Source organism: Herpailurus yagouaroundi, unplaced genomic scaffold (assembly GCF_014898765.1).
Source record: "Herpailurus yagouaroundi ecotype Mexico unplaced genomic scaffold, PumYag 182, whole genome shotgun sequence".
NCBI lineage: Eukaryota > Metazoa > Chordata > Mammalia > Carnivora > Felidae > Herpailurus > Herpailurus yagouaroundi.
This window is the reverse complement of record NW_024412413.1, coordinates 42650979-42670373: the sequence shown is the minus strand read 5'-3', so window position 1 is coordinate 42670373 and position 19395 is coordinate 42650979. Positions and strand designations below refer to the sequence as shown.

The following is a 19395-nucleotide window of genomic DNA, read 5'->3' as shown; positions in this document are numbered from 1 at the left end:
AGTGAGTTTCTCTGATCAACATTATTCTCAGTATGAATACCTAAAAGCAATGACCCCTGGTCCTTTGAAATATTTACAAACTGTATTTTAAGCTATGAGATTCTAGGGTGTATTTCTAGACCCTAGGGTAAAAGGGTCAGAAAATGTGGTTCAAGCGGAGCGTGCAAAGATCTTGGAGAAGGGTAATCTCTTGTGTGGATAAGAGCACAAATGTTCTCTTAAGCAAGCTGAGTGGTTTTCTTTCCCCCGCACTGTGTTTTTTGAAAGGAAACACCTAAGGCAGTCATACTCAGAAACCATGGAAATCTCCTTACTAAGCCCTTCAAACGGATGATACAAGCAAAGCTTTTCCTACATTACACCCAGCCCTACCGTACATTCAAGATATGCTCATCCTGCTGTCACCTTGGGTTATGGTTTAAATATTTGGAATTAGATATCACTACTATGAATTTCCTTTTAGAAAAGCAGTTAGATTTTCATAATTACACAATTTTGAACACTTAGCTTTCTTAAACTTCTACAGAAAATATATGTCTAAAGAAAAAAATCTCAAAAAAAAAAATGAAGTAATATCAGAGTTTAATTTCAACCACCTGGCATAACAATGAAAGTGTCAGACCTTCTGAAAATGCCTAGGAATAACGAATGAGTTCTTAATGGTTTTCCCCTCCACCCCGCCCTTCTACTTTTTTCTTTTCCAGGATTAGAACTTACTAGGGAATAGGTTTTTGAAAATAAAAGTTTCTCTTTTGGAAAACGGCCTACATTCAGAAATGTCTTAAAACAAGCATTAAAAAAAAACTAATAAATAATCATAAATCAAAATACATTAAAATAAAATTACAGTACATCATCGTTCCTAGAAGGTCCACCATACTGGAAGAGCCTTTCAAAGGTTCATAAATAAAGCCTTCTGGACTGAAACCGTCTCCTGCATTGTGATGAAGAGTATGCAGAAAACTAAGAGGAATCTCAAGTTATCAGTCGGGTGAGGTCCAAACTACTCGATCTCGTGCAGGGCGGGGAGACTTTTGTTTTCGATTCAAGTGAAGACAATAGACAGGTGTTCGTCCCACTTCAAGTCCTCAAAACCTGGAAAGAAATGACAGGCAATGAAGTAAGTGGCTCAGAATCCTCCACCACCCAGTTCTCTTCGGGCCAGTCCGGTGCACAGAGCGTGCTCGGAAAGACACCGGGGTCTCTCCCTCGAGTGCCCAGACACAGCGAAGCGGCGCACGTGGGAAGCGACGGAGGGAGCCCGCGGCGTGGCTGGGAAGCGCACCACGGGCCCCCGCGCGGGCCAGGGTCGGGAGGAGGCCGGTCCGCGAGGCCTCCCAGCCTGGCCCGAGTTCCCCATCCTCCCCTCTCTGCCCGGCCTTTCCAGGCTCCAGCTTGCTTCCCTTCTTTCCACATCTGCAGAAACTTGTAATAATTTCTCATTTGCCTCTTCAAGCGCCAAACCCGTGACTTAGGCTTCCTACTCCTCCGCACAAGACCTACTCCCCTCGCGCGCCCCGAGACCTACTCCTCGGAAAGGCCCTGAATAGCCCGCGTTGCCGGGACCTTACCTTGTCTGGCCCGGGTGCTGCCCCCTTCAGGCAGAGTTGGAGGTGCTGCGGAGGAGCCGGTGGCCGTGCGGCTGCGAGAGCGGTTGTGAGAGCGGTTGTTGGTGCGAGTGCGGTAGTTGGTGCGGGTGCGGGTGAGGGTGCGGATGCGGATATGGGTGGAGCGGCTGGGGCTTGGGTTGGGGCTGCGGCTGAGATTGTGTCTGGGGCTGGGGCTGAGGCTGGGGCTGGGGCTGGGGCTGGGGTTGGGGTTGGGGCTGCGGCTGCGGGGGCTGCTGCTGGACCAGGTGCTGCTGCTTCTGCCGCGTGGACTTGACCGCCAGGATAGCCTGACGGTTCTTGTACTGCACCATCTGCAGCGTGATCTCGGCGTTCCAGCCCTGGTCCTGCGGGCACCGAAAGTCGATCTCCTTGCCCTCGGCCATCACCACAGTGAAGTACATATACTTGCCCTTGCGCTCCACGCAGTCCACGGTCTTCATGTTGGAAAAGTGCAATTCCTTGAGCTTGACCGGCGGCTCGAGGCTGGCCACGGCGGGCCCTCCGGGTTGGGACGGTTCGGCCGGCCCCTGCCCGGGCTGTTGCTGTTGCTGCTGCTGCTGCTGCTGCTGCTGCTGCTGGTGTTGGAGCTGCTTGGGCGGGATGAGCAGCAGCCCCTCCTCAGTGAGGATGCAGCACTTTTTCTTCCAGAGCTGCAGCAACCCGTCGCTGCGCTTCTCCAACACACCCTCCTTCAGCGCTTTGCAGCCGCTGCTCTCCAACATCCTCCCGGCATAGGGAGGGGCGCCGATCGGCTCGGCCTCTCCACTTCCAGCCGCCCGGGCCGGGGGCAGCAGCAGCAGCCGCGCGCCGTCCTCGCCCCAGCGGCTCCCGCGGCCGCCTGCCCGGAGCGCGCAGAGAAGGCTAACGCGCAGGAAGCAGAGCGACGGCGGCGGAGGCGGCTCGGGGTCCGGGCAGGAGGGCAGCCGCGTCCTGATGCGCCACAAGGTCCCGGAGCAGCGAGCCTCCGGGCCTCTGCCGTCCTCTTGCGAGCGCTCACTGAAAGGCACTGGCCGGGCCCCCTCGCGGCGCTTTTGAATGGGCCATCCCCCCCACCCCCGAGTGACACCCAGCGGAAAAGGCGGCTCCTGGCGCCCGCACCGCGGGGGAAAGCCCAGCTCGCAAAGGCGCTCTGCCGCCGGCGCACGCCTCATTAACTTGGTGCCTTTCCAAAGCGGGCCGCGTCCACGCCCCCCGCCTCTTGCTCCGCCTCCCGCCGCCCACTCTCTTCCGCGCTCGTTCCCTGCGCTGGCTGCAGGGACTCCAGGCCCGGAAACTCCTCGTCTGTACGTAGGGCGACGGCCCTGGGCGCCCCAGCTGCCCGGCGACGAATGCCGACACCCAGAGGGCGCCGAGAGGCCATCCTCCGTCCCGCCTATCCCGGCCGGCGGGGCTCTGTGCTAACAGCCTCAGAAAATGAACATAGGGCTGCGAGGGTGGGTACGGCTACCAGACAGTGCCTGGAATGCCGAGCTGTCTCGCTGCCCTCGGGGACCAAACCCAGGCATTCGCGATGAGCCCGGAGATCTCGCAAAGCCAGTGTCCGCGGGAGGAGGCTGGGGATAAGGCTCGCGAGCCGCGGAGTCCCGCGGAAGTGTGAGTCCCCCGGACCCTACGTAAACAGCTCAGGGCACAAAGGCCCCAGAGGACACGCTGTCTTCACACTCCTATTTGCTCACAGTCATTAACTAGCTCTTCTTGGAGCAGAGAGGGCGATCAAGGCCATTGCGCTACGTATGTCCGATTTGGAAGGGTTAGAGAAGGGGGACTCACTTCACAGGACGTCTGGCCTTCCTTTTCTCGACCCGGGACCTCCGGCACTAGCCAATCTTTACCCGGGACACAAGCTCTCCGGATTCCTTCTTGACCCATCCGTACGGCCTGCAACACCTCACAACATTAACTCAACTCCAGTTACAAATCCGGGAAATGTCCAGGGCTGAGACACCTCACACTTTAAGATACAGCTTAGCGCTCCAAACAGCCGGTTGGCCTCCACGGGTCTCTCTCTTTGGGAACGCCTAACGGGCGAGATCTGTTTTTGCACTCTCACTTATCTGTGACCTGGGGGAGGTAATGCTGTACTCGCCCGTAGCTCCCTCCTACTACACTCATTTTTTTTAAAAATTCTATAGAAATTCTGGAAAACAAAACAAAATAGAGCACAAACCGAAACCAAACCTCTTGGTGGGGAAATTCATCCATGAAGTAAACAGACCCAACTGTGAATCCACCCTGAGGATACAAAGAAGAAACACACGAAGAAATGAGGAATGGACAAACCCGAGTTGGCCAAAGTAAGAGGAAAAGACTGCTCCTTGTGCCCAAGAAAGGCGGGAGGAGTTAGCTCATCAGCTAGTTTCCTATGGCTGAAAGAAAGAATTCAACAAGGGAAGAAATGAGATGAGCTTGTGGGAGGAAGAGTCAAATCCTTTATGTCATGCGAAAAATTTCCAACTGAATCCCAAGGTAATTGAAAACACAGGATAACTTTTAAACACGGGAGGGTCCTGAATCTTAACGTAAGAAACAGTGTCTGAGCAAATGAGACAATTCCGGCACCGTCCTTAGTCCCACTGAATTGCATTTGGCAGGTTCTCAGCGCCTTCCAATTGTTAATGGAGAAAGGCAAGTATTTGAATCATATAAAGATTTCTAGTACGATTGTTTAAAAATGAACGATTCCGTGTACCAGTGACAAACCCTGCACCTCACAGCTCGCTTCTCTGCCTGCCTTCGCAGGACAAGTGAACATTCCAGGGAATTTCTACATGACCAGCTGTTCATCTTTTTAACAGAATGTCATTCTTCTCATTTGGGAAGGATAGTGTGCAATTCAGAGTCTCTGAGAGAAGGTGTAGTTGAGGAAGACGTTTCATGTGGAGAAATGATACAATACAAACCTTGGGTAAAAAACTAAGATGTAATCTTGAAGTGGCAAGCCATTTTCTTAGGAGAAGGGATATTTGGTGTTATCTAACCTTTCGCAGCTAATCAGGATGGGGCAGATGCATTCTGAATTACTTCAAAATGTCTGAAAACCAGCATGGTTTTCAAAAGCACTTACTTTAACTAGATACCTTACCACTCCATTTCCAGCTGGGTATTTCACAATTATTTAGTCAGTCTACAATGTGCCTTCTCTGACCACAGTGCATCGATGATTGGAAATCGCAAGCGTGTAGGAATCTTGGAGCTCAGTGACAACTTTGCTTAGTTTACTTCAAAAGTCACTACCAATTCACAAAATGGCCCCCTTGGCCATTTTTTAAAAAGACCATGAAATAAATTCACACACACATACAAAAATAAATTACAGGAAATAACTGTAACCCAAATACCGCAACTTTAGCCATAGATATAATGAGACTCTACAACTGTCACAAGTTACTAAAGTTGAGAAAGCACACTAATGAAATCATTGCTTTGGTAACCAATTTGAAATGGCAGATTCAAACTGTCTACATCAGGTTGTACATCAGCAACACCTGACCCAGTTGATGATTTTCCCCTCTTGGATAGCTCTTCACCTGGCTTCCAGGACATTGCTCTAGTTTCCCTTCTACCTCCCTGGTCACTGTCTCCGGATCCTCTGCAGCTTCCTCCTCTTCCCCCATCTTTTAGTCTTAGAGTGCTCGGGAGCACAGTCCCTGCTTCTCCTTATCTCTACTCACTTATTGGTCTCGACCACTCTCATCATTTTCAGTGACATGCCAGACTCCCCAATCTGTATCCAACTACTTGTTGCTAAAGAAGAAAACAAAGGCCACCACACTTAAAAAAAAGTAATAATACTAACATGCCAGGCAAGAAAACAAATACTGGTGAACACATTCACGAGAGTTTACTAGAAGGAAGAGTCTAAGGGGATTTTTAGGCCATAGAAAGTAGGGTTCACAGAGCTTTTGCTAATAAAAAAAAAAAAAAGAAAAAGAAAAATCTCTCTCTGGGTAGGATGAAGTCCACCATAGGTTTATATACAACTGGTTAAAACAAATTCCTGGATGGAACTGATTCAGCAAGGATCTGGGGTTAAAGCCATGGTGTGTTTTTTAATTGTTTTGTTTCATTTAAAAAAATTTTAATGTTTTATTTAAGACAGATAGAGACAGAGCACCAGTGGGGATGGGGCAGAGAGGGAGGGAGACCCAGAATCAGAAGCAGGCTCCAGGCTCTGAGCTGTCAGCACAAAGCCCAATGCGGGGCTCGAACTCACGAACCGTGAGATCATGACCTGGGCTGAAGTCAGACGCTCAACCGACCGAGCCACCCAGGTGCCCCTATTTTGCTTCATTTTTAACAGCCTTCAGTTTTGATATGTTCAGGCCATGGTTACTGTAAACTGAAATTTTTTTGTTTTTACTCTTCTGTACAGTATCATTTGGATGTCTAGTAAAGGACTCAAGTATATGTCCTCCCAAACTTGTCTCCTCACCCTGATCTGCTCTACCTGCAGCCCTTTTCTCAGCTGATGGCAATTCCACCAGTACAGTGGCTCAGGCCAAAACCCTTGAAGCAGGATAGCCCTTAAAAGTTGAGAGGCCCTTATCCAGAGCCTTGAGCTTTAGACGAGTCAAAATGACATGCGTATCTGGAGTTCATACTCATTTTAGACCAACTCCAGGTACTCAGGATCCCAAATACCCTGCCTAAATGGCCTCAACTATTGCAGAGAATGCATTACATCACCAGTGTGTGTGCACTGGTGTGTTAAAGGGGTGGACGGATTTTGAACATGCAGGCTAGTATATCGAAACAGATGTGTAGGAGGCCCCTTGCCACACAATTCACAGACAGGGATAGGAAGAGAAGGAAGGACTGAGGATCCGCTCTACTCTCACGTAATGCTGTGGCACTGGACTTTAATAAATCAGACCTGGCTTTTCAGGTGCTTATGTAGATATAATTGTCAAGATATGTGCATTGAATATATTTTCATTCAGTGAAGCTTTTAAGTATTTAACCATTTGTGTCTCCATTGCAGTCTCGCCCCAGGACTGCAAATATATAGAAGCGTGCCTCCCTTGTAGTATATCCTTCACTCATGTGGATTGATACTCAATCCACAAATTTAGTCAGGAAATTCCATCAACTAGGCCTTCAAACTTTATACTCTGTCCATATCTCTCCACTTCTTTCATTACTGTCTTATAGTTTTCAACAAAGCAGTCAGGGTCATCTCACTTCCTCCAAGTCTGCTCAAGTATCATCTCAATGAGGCCTATACTATCACTCTAAAATTGCCACCACCCCATTCCCCTTAATTTTCTCCACAGTATGTATTATCTCCTAACATCTACTGAATAATTTATTATGCCTATAACTTCAGTTCCCCTTCCTATAGAATGTAAGTTCTTCAATAGAGCAAGGATCATTGTTTTAATGTGTCTCAATCACCTCATACAATTCTTGGCAAATAGGAGCTCAGTATATGTACAATTTAAACTGAATCAGAAGCCCCTATCTGTCCTAAAAAGAAAATCAGGGGTGCCTGGGTGGCTCAGTCGGTTAAGTGTCTGACTTTGGCTGAGGTTGTGATCTCATGGTTCGTGGGTTCCAGCCCCGTATCGGGCTCTGTGCTGATAGCTCAAAACCTGGAGCCTGCTTCGGATTCTGTCTCCCTCTCTTAAACAAACAAACAAACAAACAAACAAATAAATAAAACATTAAAAAAGAAATATAAAAGGAAAATCAAGCTCTTCAAAGGCTTGTAACGGATTTTTCATAATGCATCCCTTCAAAAGCTTTCAAACTGTAAAAGACTTTATGGAAAATTTTCCAAAACTTTCCATACCAATATGTACTTGGTATAATCTTTTAAAATGGGTAACTACTACACACACTGGGCCTCTCTCTAGATCTTCCATGCTTTTATATTCTATAGGTGCTATCTAGAAGTCCTACAAACTTTTCTGAGCAACATGCATTTTAACATTATGAAAGGTATTTATACAAACTGTCATCCTACTGGTTTCTAATAAGAGTAATCAAAAAGAGGGAAAAATAATGGAACGGAGTTGTAGCAGTTTCTCCTATTTGGCATATAGCCAACTACTTGTTTAAAAGTCCATTAGGGGCACCTGGGTGGCTCAGTTGGTTAAGCGACCGACTTCGCTCAGGTCATCATCTCACAGTTTGTGGGTTCAAGCCCCGCATTGGGCTCTGTGCTGACAGCTTGGAGCCTGGAGCCTGCTGCAGATACTGTCTCTCTCTCTCTCTCTCTCTGCCCCTTCCCTGCTCACACTCTGTCTCTCTCTGTCTCTCAAACATAAACAAACATTTAAAAAATTAAAAAAAAAAAGTCCATTAATCGATATTGACTTAAAGCCATTTAACAGAACTTGGTAATTTAATAACAAAAACTACTTACTTTCACTTACAACTTGATTACAAAGTTATAAAATCTATGAACTTCCTAATTTACAACACATAGTAGACTCAGCAATGATTAAAGATTTAGATACAGCAAAGTTCAAGTATCTTTCAAAAAATAGCTAAAAGTTCAATGATCTATGAAAATGTCTGGTCACTCTAACACCTGAAGGTCTTACACTGTAATTTAACACTTTTTAGCCATTCAGTTCATTTTAAGATACTACTCAGCAGAAATCCTTTATTGAAGACTCTAATCTTCAAAATGCAGTTGGAAATGTTAAGTATTCTCAATTAGATACAGGACTATCCAGACTTCATGGGTGCATCTGCCTACCTGCCTTTTTCAGCTTCTTAGTTGATGAACTGATGCCTCCTAGTGATCGATGTGTATAACACAGCTTAGAACAAGTGGGAATTTGAAAAGGGTGTTTGGTGCCCTATATACAAGGGTTTTAAAAACTATTACAACCCATTTGTGGTTAAAACATTGCCAATCAGCTATCTCTGTCCTTTCTGCCAATAGCCCAATTCAGGTTTTTCCTCTCATCTACTCTCGTAATAGCCTAACCACTTGAATCTATACCATTCCTGATGTTACATCGCTACTAGTTCCATTCCTAGAATGATAGAAAACTTTTAATCGCCTCGCACTGTACAGAACATTCCAACTCCTTACCCTGGCATGGAAAGCCAGGCTTTCTCAGACTAAGTCCTACCTGCCTTTACAATTTAGTTTCCTTCCAATCAACCCTACATTAGGTTGTCACTTACTCGTGCCGTCTTACTTCACCAAGTCTTTTCCAACCTCAAGTCCTTTGCTCTCCAAAGCCCAATTCAAATCCCACATCTTAGATTTCTTTAGGCTGAGTTGATTCCTTCCTAATCAGATCCCTCTACTTGTAATCAGTAGCTAACATCTCAAATGAGTGTTTTTAAATTGGACCTAGTAGCACAATGGATCATGCTAGAGGTTGGTGATGGTGCTGATTGACAGCACTGGCACCAAAGGACTCTAAAAGTTAGATCTGGTGGAAAATGTATTATTCAAAATAGAGAAGGCATGCTGAAGACACTATTGACGAGGTCCAACAAGAGTTCAGGACTAATTTACTTATTTTAGCTTTGAAGCGACGAATGAAAATATGAGTGGATGACATGGAGCAGGGATCCAGCTCTCCTTTTTACCCTGAATCCAGAATGTAGGAGATATTAAATCTGAGCAGAGAGGGAAGTAGCCCAATGAACTCTAAGAGGATATGATAAACTTGCTTGGGTACTGTAAATACTGTCAGAAAACTGCTACTACTCAAAAGTATTGATACTCTAGCCTTCAGGGTGGTAGTAGGGAAGCCTCAGGTACTCTAATGATTGACAGTGAGCACTGGCGAACTTGTTTTAAATTTACTTTAAGCATTGCCCTAGCTGAATAGCATTCAAGTCTCTACCCTCCATTAGCACCTAATATCCTTTCCGAAGTCTGCTTCTATTCAAAGGAGGTAAACGCTCTTGTTCGCAACTCAAATATTTATCTCAGTCACTTGGACTAGATTCCGAAGATGACTCCTTTTGCAGTCTTCTATTACAACACAGCACATAGTCTGAGAGAATATTCAATTTGACCATTATCGATTATCCATTAAAAAAACACATTTAGTAAATGAGCAAAGGCCTTTGTTGGGCATTAGAGGAAAAGAGAAGCAGTATAGATAATGCTTTCCAAAAATTGAAGGATTAAGGAAAACGGATATGATAAACTTGAGTGCTGTAAATGGCAGGGTTACTTTAGAAGAGGAACTCAGGCTATAGGCCAAGACTTGGAGGGCAGAGGTTGTGTCACAGAGGACAGGACTGACAGGATAACCGACGGAAGACAGGTGAGTGAAAGGGATGAAATGAATTCTGTGGGGTAGCCAAGCCCCCCAAAATGGAGGTGCTTTTACCAGACAGAACCCAAGAAATCTTTTTATGGCAAGCTTTCACATTGCCATTAAACCTAGAAGCAACCTCATGGTTGGAGGAAAACAAAATTGCTACCCAACTCCTAACTACATGAGAAACTACATTTGAGTTTTTAACAGGTCAGAATCTAGATCAATAGTTTTTTTTAATGAGATCCCATTTACACTTCTGCGAAAGTCATTGTCTCAACCTCATTTGTGTACCCAGTTTCAAGGAAAGCATCATGTGAGATCAAGTGAAAAGCCTCAGATGAAGTATAGGACTCTGGTCAGAACGCAATTCTTTGGACTGTATTCCTAAATGTTAACCTTACCAGGGCCCATTTACCTATGTAGTAGTTACTTGCCTCATGTGCTCAGGATATACATGATCAAACAATCCTTTTCTAAACCTGAAACTCTTTGGTGTATGTGACCAATGTGGCTATCTTAACCTCCCTCCTCCCAATTCCTCACAAACTCAGCTTTGGCTCTAGATGTCCAGGTCTACCCTATTTACCAGTCTCCCTCTGGAGCTCTAAACCAGGAATCACAGGCTCTTTTTTGAAGATAACTGCTGAAAATCTTTTGCCTACTTTAGCCCCACTGCTGCCTGAAACCTGGACATGATGGATAAGAGCCTCAGAAGCCATTTCAGCCAATAAAACAATAAAACAAACAAAAAAGGTGGAAGCCATATGCCAAGGACAGGAAAGCAGAAGCCTGAGAGCTATGAAGCACTCAAACCAGCCCCAGCGTCTATGTTTACACCTAGGAGAAAACGCTGTTTAACTCTCATTGCATTTGGTTTGTTGTTTGGCCAACATGTCTATGCAAACCAGGTACATATCTGAATGCTGTTTAAAATTAAGTCTGGATTAATCTCTGAAGTACATATCCTGAAATCTCCAGCTTAATTAAAGTGCTATATAACCACTAGTGCACACATAATACCTGCAAGGAAGCCAGTGAAAGCTTCTCAGTGTGTGTAGGAGCATAGACAGAGGCCAAACAAGTGGACATCAATTACTGGCTCCAAAATAGCCCAATGGTGAGAACTTGTTACTTAACCATCCTCAATCAAGTATAAAGAGTAAATAAAGCATTATTTCTATTATCTTGGTTTTGGATCTTTCAAAAATGGTTAAGATTTATGCTATAAAAAGTCGCACCTAGTTTTAAAACAGTATAGCAATGTTCTTCTCTGAACTCCTCACAATATATTACACCTAACCTTTAGAAATCTATACTTAATAGTTACCTTATACTTGCCATTTGTTTCTTTACTCATCAACCTTGACGATTTTATAATTAAGAATAAGCTAATTATGGGGCACCTGGGTGGCTCAGTCAGTTAAGCATCCGACTTTGGCTCAAGTCATGATCTCACATCTCGTGAGTTTGAGCCCCGTATTGGGCTGTGTGCTCCAGGTCCAAGCCTGGAGGCTGCGAGTTCTGGGTCTCCCCCCCCCTACGCCTCCCCCACTCACGCCCTGTCCCTCTCTCAAAAATTTAAAAAAAAAAAAAATTTCTTTTTAAAAGAACTAATTATGTGTATGTTTGGGAACCTCAATTATCAAGAATAAAGTCAAATGATAAAAGATTCTAATATGATAGAATAAAACATTCTTTCTCCATTAACAGGCATACAGTATGTAATTTAAACTTTCTAGGTTTCTGGTCATTTTGGAAAACTGTTGTAGCCAACTCTATTTTCAAAACATTAAAAAAAAAAAAACCATGGCCATTAAAAGATTTGTTCATTTACTCAAAATCTTATTCTTCCAGCAAGGTGTAGAGTCCCCTTCCAGAATTAAACCTGGGTGGATTTGTGACTGATTCTATAACCAATAGCGTACAGAAGTGATGACCTCCCAGACTAGATCATAAAAAAGATGCAACTCTTGGAACCCAGGTATGGTACCAGAAAGCAGTGATCTGGCCACATCCCAGCTGAGGGCTCATCCAGCATTAACCACCTGCACCTGTGCACGAAGAGCCTTCAGATGATTCCAGTCGCTATCCTTCAAAAGCTGCCCCTAATGTTGCTCAGTACAGCAGACATGAACTATCAAGCAGAGTCAACAAAATAAATCTCAATGTTTAAAGTTTTGAGAGTGGTTTGTTATGCAGTACTAGGTAACTGCAACTACCGATACTCTCCAGGATCTCCTAAAACCCAACCCAACACAATCCAACTTTGTCTATTTTCTCAATATAAGCCACCCAGCATGTAGGAATTTCACTAAAAAGGAACTTGGGAGTATCTTGATTGACTTAGGGAGACTGAACTAATGAGAACCCATCATTATCTTGCTATATGACCTCATACAATAGAATGGCTTGGTATAATGGAAAAGCGTCCTGATAAATCCTACTTGATCTACATGTACAAAAACTTACTGTACACCTACCATCTTCCAGGCCCAGTACTACAAGTTGGGAAATTCCACAGTGAGCACGCATCCCTAAATTTCTCAAACTGGGAGAACCAATTCACAACTGAAGGACAACCACAGTAGGTATTAAATCAATGCAAAGAGACTCTATGTTGAGTAAGATACATGCACAAGACTAGTGCCAGGAAAAAGGTGAAAGAAAAGGTAGCCAAGCAGGGCTGACAGACTGTGCAAATGCAGGTTACATAGGCTGGGCTGTTGATATCAAAGTTATCCTAAAGGTTGTAGGCCCACTCACCAAGCCAAGTGAATAGCAAGGAGTTTTTGCTTTTAGTTTTGAAACTTACACTGACTAGCTTAACTGAAGTCTAAAATCACATCTGATTTCAAAACAGACACCTGTCTCATTGTCCACCTTTAGGTCCTCTGTTGCAATGTCCAAAGTCCCAGGTAAAAGTCAGGGCTGAACAGTGACAACTTGGGTGTTTTGGAGCATTATCTAAATACTATCAAGACTCCATAAATTTTACCCTAGTTTCTGTATGCAGGCCAAGGCAAAAAAATCAGCATATGAAAACAAAATATAGGTAATGAGATTTTTTAAAAACCTAGCTGATTTCAGAAAACAAGTTTTCTATTTTAATTTTTACATCGAAAATTTTAAAACGGGGGAATAGGTTTATTGTCTATCATCCAGTCTTAGCCTCCCTGTTCTTTTGTAAACCAAGTAGGGCACTTCTTAGCCAAGAGCCATTTTGCCTTTAGAAAAACAAAACCACATCAACTATTTCTAAAATTAGATGCCAAAAATCAATGTAAAAGGTGATCCCAACTGTAAGTCCTAGATTTTCTTGTTTAGGAAGAAAATTTACTAAATGCTTATTACATACGTATCTATATGTAGATAGACACCGAGCACTCCAAGCACAAACACGTTATTAGTGCTCACCACAATCTTCACAAATCAAAACAATGAAGCTGGCTGAAGAGTGATAGATGAACCTCAAAGCCTGTATTTAACCATTCTACTACCCAATTTAAAACTATTTTATTCCTACATTTATTTAAAAATGAGTCACTAGATTAGGGGCTTATAAGGCTTTACTCTAAAGTTAGATCTTTTCCATTTTTATCCATAGTTTCTTATTCCTACAAAGCAACCTCACCTACAATTCTCATTCCTAGGTCCACCTATTTGATGACGGTAGTTACAAATATGGACTGGAGAAAGGGTAGGAAAAAATACTGTGTTGGAATACCTTACAAGTATTCAGTATGCATTCAGTTTTTAAATCTATTTTCACTGGCCAAAACAAATTTTACTGCACAGTAACATTTCCTGATTTTGATTACTTGTACTGTGATTCTGCAAGAATGTCTTCATACTGAGAAGATAACAGCATTTGGAGGATGTAAAGGACAGGATGTCTATAAACTGTCAAATAGTTTAGGAAAAAATGTGTATACGTGTGCGTAAGAATATGGAGCTATGTAGCAAAATCAATAAATGGTGATGTAAGAATACACAAGAATTCTTTCAACTATATTTTTAGAGTGAGAGTTGCACGATCTATCATGTCTTAGTTTAAACACTGCCTTAATGGAAAGGTCATCCTCACTTGGAAGTACTCAACAGGTGGTTTTTAGTGTTTTTAAATCGCTTAAAAGGACTTCTATGGCCCAGTCTTCCATGGCTTGGCCCCTTCTATCTCCATCCATTCTTTCAACACCTTTAATGTGCCCTAGATTGTCCTATTTCAGGACCTTCAGTGTATTTCCTCCAGTACCTTCCCCTGAACTGCTCTGCTCAAAGGCTCCTTGTCTCACTACACAAATGAAATCCCAGCTAAAAGCTGTCACGTTAAGTTTTGAGTCTTCTGGTAGAAACTTTACCACTCCATGAAAAATGTGTAAGAGCCACAATTGCTTAACTTCATTATGAATACCAATACCATTAAACTCTTGATATGAGGTCTGTCAACTTCTGGCACTTCCATTTTTGGTCATTTATCTCCATTTCCTTCTTCTTGGCTTAAGTTTAAAATACACGAAGAACTAAAAACTACTTTTAACAAACATCTTCTCCTGAATTTCAGAATAATAAAACAAGCAGTTAAGAAATCTACAAAAGCTACAAATTCTCAATTTCCAAAATGAAAATTAAGCAACTGGATTAATGACTTATTTCCTGCTGGCAATTTATTATTTCTAAATTGTTATGCTCAATTTCTCATCTATTTTACACTTAGTCAATACCTTAATTTTTTAACGGAAAAACCTAAAAGTACAGAATGTCAAATGGAAGAAACACAAGATACAAAGTGTATTGTATTTTTTTAAATATAATTAATACATCAATTAAAAATTTCTCATGGATAAACACTCATCCTTAAAGTAATTTCACACTCCAAAGATGTTTCCATTTCTCACAAGTCACATAAGTGATCCCTAAATTAGTCCAAGAACTTGGCTTTTCCCAAGTTATATTCTGATACCTGGATTTTTAAACCAGTATACAAAATCACCACTATACATCTATAAGTTAGTTAATTTCACCATTATCATTTACATTTACTTTTCAGCTATGAGACTTAGTGCTTTAAGTAGTAAATTACCTAAATTATGAACACATATTTTCAAAACAAAATCCAGTTCACAATTACGAAGTGTGTGTGTGTGTGTGTGTGTGTGTATATACACACACACATACACTGCAGAAGATTAAAACAACTAAAGTAGCTTATGATTTCTCTTTCCTAAGGTTCCTATTAAGAACATATGCTTCTTCTAACCTACCCACTTACTCGATACATTTAAAATTAACATTTGGCTTGACTTAGTCAAAAATATAGACTAAAATTTTTTTAAGACTAACCCATAAAAATGGACTCAAATTCTAAACCAAGCCCTGAAATCAAGCATTCAAAGGATATCTGAATATTAGTTTAATATTTCTGCATTGTATAAGGTTTTTAAACAATGATTCAAAGTTTTATTTTTATTTTTAATAATGGAAATGGCCTACAACTCAGATAAACTCAGATAAATTCATACTGTCTGACAAGCAGCAGCAATAAGAACAGTTAATTCAATTATCGTAGGGGCCTTATCATATACCAATCAGTATCATTAACCTATTCACAGAATAATGAAAATGTTTCTATCAAAGCTAGTATCTCCCCCCTTTCAGGTTTGTTATTAAATGAGCTAAAAAGGAAACAGAGGTAGAATCCCATTTTTCTTAAGTATTACTCTGTAAGCCAGTTCCACACTATTAAGAAATACTAATAACTGCTTCAGTGAACTAGAGAAAAGAATTCTGAAAAATTACATAAATTTAACTTTCAGACATCCGTGTTAAACTAAAAAACTAAGTGATTTATGAAACTGTTGTTTACTTACCATATTTTGAATGACCATAAAATGACAAAAAAAAATTTTCTAAGTATTATATATATATATATAAGATTTTGCCATTTCTAGACAGGAAAAATAGAACTTCTTGGTAATCAGTGCCTGAGCCAGGGGAAACTATAAACTCAAACTGTAAGGACAAAATTCAAAGTGTCTCAAAAATGTCTGTAGTTAACTAAGGGTAAAAATCTTTCTAGTCGTCCAATAACAAACTCCATTTAGCAAGGCTTGGGAGGTTGCTCTTGAAATAAATTCACAGGTCATCCTGGCCTAAGCACAGAATAGCATAGTCTAAACATCTCTACTCTCTGCTCTTCCAAAAAAAGTATATATAAATATATTCATATTTTTAAAAACCACCCAAAATATCACCAGTACATTTTATAAAATTAAATGCAAATTTTATTAAGGATTTCAAATTACATATTTCAAATTTCTAGAATGGAATAGAACCATTTTGGAACTGGAGAGATGGCGTAGATGAACACTGATACCCCTTGCAATGCCAACTTTAATGAGAAAACAATTCCTCTGCAAACCACAGCCCCTTTATATAACAAGATGAAATCATATCTGCCCCTTCACTTTGGCAATAGCTATTACCTAAAGGAGTGAAAGAAAAAAAAAATAGTGGTTTTGCTACTTAAGTTCATTAAAAATGGGATTCTATCTTTAGATTAAAATTGGCTGAGTTCAGAAAAGGCTGTGATCAGATGAGCTATGGGTACAAAAAAAAATTCAGCAAGGAATGTCTAATTAAAGCAACCAAAAGCATTTTGAAAATAAAGAGGAAAAACACAGGATGTTTTCATGGCATTTTTTTCTCCTACAAACTATTGCAACTGGTTAAGGATTTCCAGTAGTTAATTAAATTCTCAGGAGAGGAATGAATAGTATTATACAAATAACAAAATGTATTCACATTCCAAGATCTTAATACTAGATTTTCAAAAAGGAAGCTCTGTCACCTCTAAAAACAAACTCAATATAGTTTTATTAAGAGCAGGAACTCTAGGCCATCCTCTAGTCATAATCCATTTAATCCACCCTCACTGTCAAAGCTTTTAGGCTTGTCACAAAAAATTAACAGTAATTAGCCTGAGGTATTTTAAATGTGGCTCTGTAAGTCTCAATTTTAATGGCATTTTCCTCCCTAAAAATGGTCTTCTTTCTACTTCAGTCCCATGATCTCTGTAGTATTTCACTACAATATGGTCATAAACTAAAATACCTAAAAGCAATCGTTGGACCTTTTGAAAGAGTTGTTCATCCATCCACTTATATTAAGACAGGAGCCACACAAAGATCTGTAAGAGTGTTTGTTGCCTGACCAGATCCAGAATAGAGGTACTTAAACCTTTGTTTTCCAGTTGAATTATCAAACCCTGGTATGAATAAAACGTGAATATTATACTTGTGGTACAAATAGGTTCATATTTTTGAGCTTTAAATGAGATTGAGAAACATTTCATAAAACTTAACTTAATATGCCTTAACATATCTGTGAGGTAGTTAGGTAAACAGTACTACCCATTTTAATACACAGTAAACAGAAGCATGGGTAAATGACATACTTAAGCAGTAAGAATTGGAATTAACTATAGAGGCATGGGGCCTTCTCTCTAGTTCTAACCAAATGAAATAAAATTTTAATCTTTTTTTTAAAAAAAAAAACATTACATCATTTAAGATTTTCTCTTTCTTTTCTATCCTCTCATATTAGCAGATGTAGTACCTCTCCCAAAGTTGACACTCTCTTCTTCCATAATATGGTAAGCTGGGTACAATGCTTATTAATCCAAGCTAGGCCTCTGTTTCTACCTGAATTAGTACAAAATTAAGACATTATCTTGTGAGAACTAAAATTATATGACATTTTTATTTTAGGCTGCAAAAACAAAAACAAGCAAACAAATAACAACAAAAAAACTTGAAATAGGCTTGTCAAATGATGTAAATTCATCCTTTCCAGGGAAGCGGAAGGTAGACCCTACCATAAAGAAAAGATGCTGAGTTAATGGAGGTTAAATTTAAAAGTACAGTTAAAATAATGAGGCTTAACTTTTGAAAACAGGTTTTATTCACCTCCCTATAGTAACCAATAACCACACTATGAGTTAGGTTTCTTTACTGTGGTTTCCTTACTAGGTATCTCTAGCTATGTCACCTAGAATACAAAATCCATTAATAATCTAAGTTATCAGATATGGTCTTACTGGAAATTCTTAACCATATTTGTCTTGACAAGTTCTGTTTTTTGTTTTTTAAATGATGAATTGTCTTAGTCTAAGTCACTGCATTTCTGCAACAAAGTAATGAAAGGCACAGCTAGTGCAAGCAAACTTAAACCCAATTCAATTACCAGCTAAAAAAATATTTTGGTTCTTCAGGGAAAAAAAATAAGCGAATCAAAAAAACTGTTCTTTTAACAGGGCTGTTCACTTTCATAGCTATAATCTAAATTCTTTGTTACATGATAAAAATTACTCCAGAAGAACCAAACCATGTAGTGATGAATGAACATGCATGAAAGAATTTATGCAATCGATAGAGCTGGCAGAAAAACTACAGTTAAAATGCTAAGTAGAACAAATTGGTCTTTAAAATTATCAGTTCCTTTCCTTTAAAAAAAAGTACTGAGTCTACCAAGAAAATATAAAAACATAAGGCTGTAAGAAAATAATAGTTGTGTTTAGGCTATTACAGTGCAGGTTATCCTCAAGGCCACATACATCCTGCTTCACTGCTGCTTGCACTCTGCTGGGTTTTGATCCTTCTGTTAAAGGAAAACAACAAGTCAATCTATCTTCTTCTACCTGCTTCAGTTAATTTTCAACAGTAATTAAACTACCTTAATTATATTATCTCACTGTTCTACCAAAATTTGTGCCAAATTAAAGAAATAGTATATAGCAATGATGGAAAGTTATTTATTCAAATATCAGCAAGTCACAAAAATGCTAAAATAAAGCCCAAATTTTACATTGTAGAATGAATTCCATAAAATAAAACACACTAAAGCCATAATCTTAAAAAATAAAATAACCAAGCAATTTATGTTAGTCATATTATCAGTATTTTCCTTCTTATAGATCAATTATTGTTAAATCCTAATTCCATTAATATTAACTTTCAAGAGTAATTCATACATATTAGAATACTTAAGATTATTTTTAACTACCCCCTCTCTTACCTGCTCACTAAAATATCTTCTGGATATTTTACAGAATTTAGCAAATGAGTGAATACATTTAACAGAAACCTTAAGTTTCAAATGAATCCTGATAAGGTACTTTGTATTTTGGGGGAGACAATGGGCTTTACTAGCCCTGATATGACAAATTCTCAATAACAGATTGGGACTCTCAGAAAAAAGGTGGTTGGGAGAATCTAACACAGTATTATTGCTTCCCTATTCCCAAGCACTTTTGCATCCAGGTTACTTAAAAACTGACCTTTGTTTATAACCTATCCTTTGGAGGAAAAACAACCTAAGAACACTAATAAGTAATTTTAAATGCTTTAAAATTGTGAAGAAGAAAAAAAAAAAAGCCCAACATAAAGGGCATTAGAAGTAGAATCTTAGGGTTTATTTAGCCTGAAACTATGGAAAATAGAAAGTCAGAACCAAAAATAAAAGTTTCTTAGGAAAGGTACACTGGA

General features: G+C 40.5%; 2 protein-coding genes across 5 annotated transcripts in view; both read right to left on the bottom strand.

Moving 5' to 3' along the window:
- Window positions 1-559: 559 nt before the first annotated feature.
- On the bottom strand, window positions 560-2776 carry PHLDA1 (pleckstrin homology like domain family A member 1). The gene is made up of 2 exons (XM_040491378.1): window positions 1572-2776; window positions 560-1095 (listed from the first exon to the last, which is right to left on the bottom strand). The coding sequence occupies exon 1, from the start codon at window positions 2759-2761 to the stop codon at window positions 1598-1600; it is 1164 nt and encodes a 387-aa protein (XP_040347312.1). The 5' UTR covers window positions 2762-2776; the 3' UTR covers window positions 560-1095; window positions 1572-1597.
- Window positions 2777-16107: 13331 nt separating this feature from the next.
- NAP1L1 (nucleosome assembly protein 1 like 1) overlaps window positions 16108-19395 on the bottom strand; it is a 33809-nt gene continuing 30521 nt past the window's right edge. For 3 of the 4 annotated variants that reach the window (XM_040491375.1, XM_040491373.1, XM_040491377.1), the window contains 2 exons: window positions 18437-18508; window positions 16108-17722 (listed from right to left, as the gene is read on the bottom strand). In XM_040491375.1, coding sequence (XP_040347309.1) covers window positions 18473-18508 — 36 coding nt within the window. In that variant the 3' untranslated portion in view covers window positions 16108-17722; window positions 18437-18472. The remainder of the gene's footprint in view (window positions 17723-18436; window positions 18509-19395) is intronic. The other variant, XM_040491374.1, reaches the window with a different exon arrangement.

Excerpts from the sequence above, each read along its gene's own strand:
- PHLDA1 (XM_040491378.1), bottom strand. The coding sequence starts at position 2,761 with ATGAGGCGTGCGCCGGCGGCAGAGCGCCTTTGCGAGCTGGGCTTTCCC.